Below are 8,603 nucleotides of genomic sequence, written 5' to 3' on the forward strand. Positions count from 1 at the left end.
GGGGTGTTTTGGAATGGAGTTAGAATCCTGATGGATTCTCATTCCACCCCAACCCCTTGGAATCCCATACCCACCTCCTCCCCATGGATTCAAACTCCATTCCTTCATGTTTATTTTTCTAATGAACCAAACATGTTTTGGAAGGTATGGAATTGGAACCCCATACTCCTATGGTTTCTCATTCCAATCCATTCCATTCCTAAGTAGTGAACCAAACGACCCCTTGGTTCATTGGAAAAATAAACATAAAGTTATGAAATTTGAATCCATGAGGAAGAGGTGGGTATGAGATTCCAAGGGGTTGGAATGGAGTTAGAATCCATTGAGTATCTAACTCCATTCCAAAATGTTCCAACCAAACATTGGAATGGATCAAATCCATTCCAATCCATTCCAATGATGTCAACCAAACACCCCCTTAACTTCTTAACTTTTCTAAATTAAAAGAATCTTACTTAAATTAACTTAATTTAATTTCACTTAATACTATAATAATAATAATAATAATAATAATAATAATAATAATAATAATAATAATAATAATAATAATAATAATAATAATAATAATAATAATAATAATAATATGTCATCTGTTTTGGGTGGTGGTCCTCGGCTATTCAACGCCATCGTGTGCGAGGAAGGGTGTTGGGGTTTTGTTGTCCTTTCATGCCTGAGCTAGTACGGTACCATTGCCCTTTTTCGAGTCTTCATGGGTGTCGGGATGGTTTCGGTAAGGGCCTTACAAAGGCAGCTTGGCAGAAACATTTACAGGTCCGACATTGTCATGACGGTGCGTTGGACCTTACGCGTCAGACTCTTACTGATAGTTTGACTATTTATTCCAATGCCGAGAGTTCTTTGAGACGGATGGGGCTCTGGTTGTGTGGGGTGTGTTTTATGACCCGTACTGTTAGAGCAAGATGTCAGCATAGTCGGGGTGATTTTGTGGAGCATCCGGGGTGTGTTGATGGCATTTACACCTTCCATATTCATGGTATTCCGTGACCTTAGGCTCCTTCTACTTCGGTTTCTTCTGATGATAGTGTAGAGCTCGTTCAGTGGTCTATATCTTCGCTGCATCGTTTGCTGTCTTTAGGCCTTCGCACCGTGAAATCTATTCCTCCTAAGTGTCGTTTTGGGTTTGCTCGGGCTTTGAAAGGGGCCTTGGATGCGGTGTTTGATGCCCCCAGTGATCTCTCCCGCTGGGTTCGTTTGCTTGTTCTACCACTTTGTTTGCTCAGGACTTTCGCTCCTCGGAGTAATCATGAGTGTCGGACTGTTATTCGGCGTCAGCATCAGGAGGAGAGTATTGCCAGGGCTATACTTGCTTGGGGGACACCTGGGGGGGGGGGGGGGGGTTGCAGTTGTTACAAGAGTGTTTTGATGAGGGTCCTTCTTCATTTTCTGTGGATGAGGATCTCGATTTGAGTGAGCTTAACCTCCGCCAATGCCGGCGGAAGATTTCTGATGGCCATTATACTGCTGTTGTACGGGTGCTTTCTTCCTCTGGGGTCGCCCTCTACTCCGATGCCACTCCCGTGGCCCTGCGTGAGAAGCATCCTGTCGCCCCGCCTCCTTCATTGCCTCCTCTGTCTGGGGATCATCATCCTCTGGTTGCCTCTTCGGCGGTGGTCTTGGATATGATTCGGAGCTTCCCTCGTGGTACTTCCTGTGGGAAGGATGGTTTTCGTGCCTAGCACCTTATGGATCGCTTGAGTGGCGCCGCTTTGTGGCTATCTCCGATGATTTGATCACTTCTATTACTAGGGTGGTTAATCTTTTTCTTGAGGGCCTGTCCTCTTCCTCCGGGTGAGTACATTGCCGCTTCTCTCACACCACTCGTTAAACCGGGTGGTGGAGTTCGTCCTATTGCTGTTGGTACGGTCTGGAGACGGCTTGTCTCTAAGGTTGGTTCTTCTATGGTAGGCCCGTCTTTATCTTCTTATTTTGATGGGCTACAGTTCGGGGTGGGTGTGTCCGGTGGAGGAGAGGCTATCTTGCATGCCTTGAACCGGCTCATTGAGGCTCGGGGGGCTCAAGTGGGGCTTTTTATGCTGCTGGTTGATTTCCAGAATGCGTTCAACCTTGTTGACCGTTTGACCATGCTTCAGGAGGTCCGCCGTCGTTGCCCGGCTCTCTCCCGTTGGGTGGAGTTTTGTTATTCCAGCCCCGCCCGCCTTTTTTATGGGGAGCACTGCTTGTGGTCTTGTCAGGGTGTTCAGCAGGGTGATCCGTTGGGGCCTTTGCTTTTCGCGTTGACTTTGCATCCCTTGGTTTGCAAGATCCGGGACACTTTTGACCTCACTTTGCAGGTATGGTACTTAGATGATGGCACCATTGTGGGTGATACTTTGGAGGTGGGGAAGGTTTTGGACTTGATTAGGTTGGATGGCCCTCGTTTTGGTTTACACCTTAATGTCTCCAAGACGGAGGTCTTTTGGCTCATTGAGGACCCACGAGAGCCGGCTTCCTGGGGTTTTCCCCACTTCTATTTCTCGGCCATTGCGTGGTGTTACAAAGATTGGGAGGACTCACAAGATTTGTCCCGCTTTTAGCGGTGAGATTGTGGCGACGAGAGTAACTAAGACCATTGAGCTAATGGACTTGGTTGCGAGGATTGAGGACCCGCAATATGAGTTGCTTCTTCTTCGAGCTTGTACTGGTATTTCTAAGCTCTACTTCTCCCTTCGTACTTGCTCCCCTAGTGTTTTTGGGTCTGTCCATCTTCCTTTTGATGCCGCTCTGCGTTCTAGCTTGGAACGTATTGTCACCGCGTCAGGGCCGGGTTTTGGGGATTGGCAGTGGCGCCTTGCTACATTCTCTTTTCATCTTGGTGGACTAGGTGTCTATGCGGCGGAGATGTTTTATTTTATGCTTTTATTGCATCCCGCTTTGCGCCTCATTGGTTTGCGAGCTAAGCTCCTCGGCCCTTCCGGTGTTATAGCCGCCCCCGCTTTTGATGATGCCGCGCAGTGTTTTTACCGCGATTACAGTTCTAATATATTAGGCCACCCTAGTGAAATTGTCGCCCCAAACTTATGAAGAAATTGGCGATATTTATTTCACGACGGTTCTTTCTTTGCCTCGTAGTCCTGTTTTCTCTTTGACACCGCGCCGCCTTTGCTTTATGGCGATCTCGGCAGGTCCTCACTCCTCGATTGGTTACGTGCGGTTCTATCTCCGGGTTGGGCGGAGACTATGAACGGGAGGACTTACGGTAGTGTCTTTGGGGTATCGTCCTGGGTGTTCCGTTATTCACGGTATTTGGGCCCCGTCTGCTTGCTCTCGGGTTTTTGTTGAGGATGTTTTTGGGGACCACGCTGTTTCTTGTACTGGTTCTGTGGGCGTTAAACATCGGCATAACCTTGTCCGGGACACTCTTTTCGAGATCTCGCTATAGATCCGTATTATCATGGGGAAGGAGGTTGATATCGGTTTGGTTGATGGGCATGGTGGCTCGCTTCGTCCTGCGGATTTGTTGCTTTATTCTTGGAACAGGGGGCGTGATGTGTGCGTCGACTGACGGGTTCTTCACCTTTGACTCGGATCGGGTTGGCGATTTTGTGCCGGTAGGGTTGTTGATGATCTTGCTTTCAACAAAGTGTGCTAAGTATGGGGATTTGTGCGCGTAGCGGTTATGGTTTCCTACCTTTCTCTTTCTCTTCTCTTGGGAGCCGGGTTCGGATGTTGTTGCCTTGCTCAAGCGGATCCGAAATTCTCCGTATCTCGGATGCGGGGGCTCGGTAGCCGCTTACATTTTTACTAGACTTAGCTTCGCTTATTGCTAAGGTGTGGGAGCCGATTGTCTCTCGGCTCCCCACCAATTTCATGTAAACCTTTTATTTTTATTTTAATGAAAGTCATTGTGATCTTATAATAAAATAATAATAATAATAATAATAATAATAATAATAATAATAATAATAATAATAATAATAATAATAATAATAATAATAATAATAATAATAATAATAATAATAATAATAATAATAATAATAATAATAATAATAATAATCAATCAATCAATCAATCAATCTATATATATAAAAAAAACTTTTTTCAAGGCATATGGTAGTCTCCAACTTTTATAAAAGACTCGAATAAAATCTTTAATTTTAAATTACTAATATTTCATAGACTACTAATATTTAGTTGGCATAACTTATCTCTAAACATTATCTTTCGGTATTTGGCTCCAACACAAATACTACAAGCATTATTTCTGCAAGAGTATATATATTATACAGTGTCTCTTCTTTCGTCCCTCAAAACACATCGTCACAATACCTTGCATTGTTTTTTTTTTATTGTTTCATGTAGATGTGTATGTATATATATGATTTTAGTAGTTTTCCTGCTTTATTACTCCATATAATATATAATGTTTTTCATACAAAATCATGGTGCAGCTGTGCAGGTACAACCGTACAAATTGTATCAGAAGAACGAATTGCGATAAAAAGAATAAGAATTAAGAATTCACCTTGATACAGAAGGAGTATAGACATAGTAGTAAGTGTCAGCTTAAGTTTTGTATTTTGAGTTCTTTTTACATTTGTTCTATCAATTGGTCTCCCTTGTGACGGGTTACCATTTGTGGCGGATATTTTGTGAGTTAAAATGGTAACAAAATGGGTTAGTGGAAAAAGGGGACCACATGAATAGTGTTGCAGAGAGAGAAAAAGTGAGTACTTTGTGAGGTAAAATGGTATCCGTCACTCAAGAGTGACGGATATGTGCCGTCACAAAGAAGAATTTGTGTTGTTCTATAGTACTCCCTATTAATCTAACCAATTTTTTTAAGGACCGAAACTATCAATTTCTTTCCAGTTAAGAACCTAAACTATGAAAAGTTACAATGAAGGATTTAAGGCTATGTTCCGTTTGTTCTCCATTAAATCTATTTGGACTGACAGCTAACAATATTCTACTTTACTAAAATATAATTTCCCTCTCGACCTCTCCCTCAACATGTATATCCGGTTAAAATAATGAAAATAATTTGTTTACGGATCAGATTAATCCATATAAACAAGAATGATCAATCCTTTGAACGCATATGACGATGAAAAAAAAGAGTACAGTTTACGATCGACTTTATGTGTAGTATGTGCCATGTAGAATTGTGGATGTAACCAAGGATATAAGGAAGTTAGGCGTGAGATTATTGTGCAAGGTCAATTTCGACAATATGACGATGTCTTTTTGTTCGGTAAATATTGTGTTCGAGTGCGTGGCGAGAATATATATTTGGTTCATTAAGGACTTTAAGGTGTTGGTTTTGGGTCTGTCATTAGTCATGGTAGGCTGTGAGCATGATACGAGTCATAGACGAACTCAAAAAGATCAAACCCAATAAGAATCACTTGATTTGAGTGTAAATAATGTTTTAATTATTTTGCAAAACATACAGTTTTTTATCTCAAAAATTGTTTTAATAACGTGGATTATTGAGCACCTTTTCCTTGAATGTTATTCAAGGACAAAATAAAAGATATAATTAAATACAACTCGACAACTACGCGATTTCGATCTTTAATAGAAGTTTGACTCAACTTCTCTTTATTCGGTTATGTATGTCGTAGGTCGGAGCTTGACTTCTATTCCGTCTCGACTTCTAATCCGTCAGATTATGTATGACAAACTATATTAGTATATACATTGGCTTGCTAAAATTTGAGAAATTAAAAGTAATAAAGAGTTCTGACGTTTCTATGTTGTGAGACTCGACTCCTTTTTATTGTGCTAAATTTTTCTATTGGGACCATCTTATACAATAGGACGGTTCTATAAGAAATTTGCTGCTGGAATATTATTTATTTATGGAGTATAATATCTAATGTCAATCTCCTAATATAGGAGTATATATTTTCTTTATTTTTAACTTTTTATATTAATTGGGCCAAGCCCAATATAGTGTGAAAACACACAAATTAAAATGCTCATGTCCATTTCGTGTAATATAGAGCTCACGCACTATAGTATACACACGATTAATTTGTTCTACTGATATAAAATTTCTCTTTAAGTTGGTTGTTTATGTAATATGTCATATTCCAAGTCAAATTATATGACAGACGGAAACCTAATACAATAGTCAATATAATAGTGTATAACGAGTAATTAATACTCCCTCCAATCCAATCCAAACTATCCATTTGCTTTTTGGAGGTCAAACTTTGAAAAGTTTGACCGTTAATCCACAGAAAAAATATAAAACTTTGAACGATAAAATTTACATATTTAGTTGTATTATGAAATATCTTTCATAAATTATATTTTTTGCAAAAAAAAAAAATTATATACAAAGGAAGAAAAATGCGATCAAAGTGTCGCTTCGAAGACTACCCAAAAGCACGTGGGTAGTTTGGATTGGATTGGAGGGAGTACTAAGTAATACTCCCTCCATTCAACTCCACATGACCATTATCTCTTTTGCACACTATTCACAAGCGGACATTCAACTTCAATTTTCTCTCGATACATAAGTGAAAATATATTCATGTGAGATCTTATTTGATTCGTCTTTAAGAGTACTTTAAAAATATCTAACTTTTATAAAAATATCTAACTTTTATAATTTTTGCAAAAACTCCCTTCCATCTAAACCAAAGGTAACAGTTACTTTATCACACTTGCCGATACACATTTTACCACGTGAATATCTTTAATCACACATTATTAAAAAGAAGATAAATCAAACAAGATCTCACATGAGTATAATTGTTTTAAAAATTAAGAATAATATCAAAAATTCTCTACGATCATAAATAGTGTCGAAAAACAAGTGTTATCTTTGGGTTGGATGAGAGTATTAAAATTCTTACAAACTCTACTATGCATAATTTTAAACTCACTTAAAAACAAAACACTATTTAGTAACCGTGCAACGCACGGGCATAAAATCTAGTACTAATAATAATAGAGAAATATAACTTAAAACACAAGTAAAGATAATAAAATACTTCCTTTATATAAATTAATATGTTCGTACACATTACCTGATACATAAAAATAAAAAGTAAATCACATATTACTTTTTTTTTCTAATCATCTAGTTCCATATTATCATCTTCCTCGTCACTTTCTTCATCTTCATTTGAGCTCACCCCTGTCAAATCCATTGCCTCGCCAAATGTTTTTAACTATGTTATTTTGCACCTTGTACATAGCTTTTTTCCGCTTCTTATCAAACATGCCTGAATTTATTGTCCCTAAAACGTTCTCATGTTGTATAACAGGTATCCCAAGAGTGTGCATCCGTATAAAATTATCAAGTGTGACGGGTGTGATTAAAATTATGGAGTTTTGATGCCTTTGTGTGGTTTTAATGGGTGGGTTACGGGATAGGTAAGAATTCGGGGTTGAAATAAATATCTTTGTTTTTTTTTTTTTTTTTTTGAAAAAAATATAGAATAATCATTAATCTCGCGTTGTTTATACAATCGATTTGAACGAAAATTGTATCTTTTTTGTAAAACTCGTCAATATTATGAAACTTAAAATTTTGCTGAACTTTTTTGAACTTAATTTTGCTGAACTTTTGCCGAACTTAATTTTGCTGAACTTTTATGAACTTAATTTTGCTGAACTTAACTTATAGGAGCTGGACTTTTCTGAACTTAACTTAATTTTGCTGAACGTAAGTTAAAGAGAGTGACTTTAAGTCCAAAAGAACAGGGCCTAAGTTGCTAACCCAATCAGATCACAAACACGATATCATGTAGTGAAGAGTATAAATTGTACTCCTATTCACCAACGCAAGATTACCAGAAATGCAATGCACCTGATCCTAATATACATTCTAACAGTTTTTCCAAACTACAGTTTCAACGAACTTGCGTGTAAATGTAAAGATAAGCTTCTGGCACCATTCCTGCAACAGAACCCCATAGGTAAGGCCAAAATTTCATGCTAGACTTGAAGATGGTATATGGAAATGGTGAAATCCTGAAGAGCGCAACCACGCGAAACTGATGGAACCAGCTGCCTTCTGCAGCCAGTCTAAGGACAGCAGCTTTGTCTGGCCATCTTTGCAACCATTGCTGGTAAATTTAAAATTGACAGATGGTAAGTCGAAAAAAGAGAGAAGGAAATCAATATCAAGATATCAGCAAACCTAAACCAGAAGCTTACGTGGATTTTATCACGGAATAGCAAACCAATTAAATAGGGAAGAACCATTCCGATAGTTGTTCCAACCATGATTATCACAAAACCAAGACCATAACCGAAGATCATGCCTGCGAGCCACATGCAAGGGCCAGAAGGAAGCAAAAGTACAGGGAAGAATGCAAGGGAAGCAATAAGCACAATAGCAAGAACTGGACGGCCAAAGGCAGTGGCTTCCCACTGCATCATTGGAACAAGAATCTGCAGAACAAGAGAAATCAAACCTTGCGGCGAAGAGTTCCTGATCACATATTGTCAAAAGACGTATAGTGGATGCATCACTTCCCAGCATAACGGCTAATAGTTACTTCGTCGGTTCGTCCATCCTACTTATTGTTCTCATTTGACTTAACTTTCACCATTAGTTTCTCCAAATAATGTAGAATAAGAAATACAAACTTTGGCACGTTTTATTCGCCAAACAAGTATTT

General features: G+C 39.0%; 1 protein-coding gene across 1 annotated transcript; it reads right to left on the bottom strand.

The window, feature by feature from the left end:
• Window positions 1–7,829: 7,829 nt before the first annotated feature.
• On the bottom strand, window positions 7,830–8,358 carry LOC141628585 (uncharacterized). Its single transcript, XM_074441705.1, has 2 exons — window positions 8,137–8,358; window positions 7,830–8,045 (listed from the first exon to the last, which is right to left on the bottom strand). The coding sequence occupies exons 1-2, from the start codon at window positions 8,356–8,358 to the stop codon at window positions 7,830–7,832; spliced, it is 438 nt and encodes a 145-aa protein (XP_074297806.1).
• Between the last annotated feature and the right edge of the window lie 245 nt (window positions 8,359–8,603).

The sequence above is a fragment of the Silene latifolia genome, chromosome Y, assembly GCF_048544455.1.
Source record: "Silene latifolia isolate original U9 population chromosome Y, ASM4854445v1, whole genome shotgun sequence".
Lineage (NCBI taxonomy): Eukaryota > Viridiplantae > Streptophyta > Magnoliopsida > Caryophyllales > Caryophyllaceae > Silene > Silene latifolia.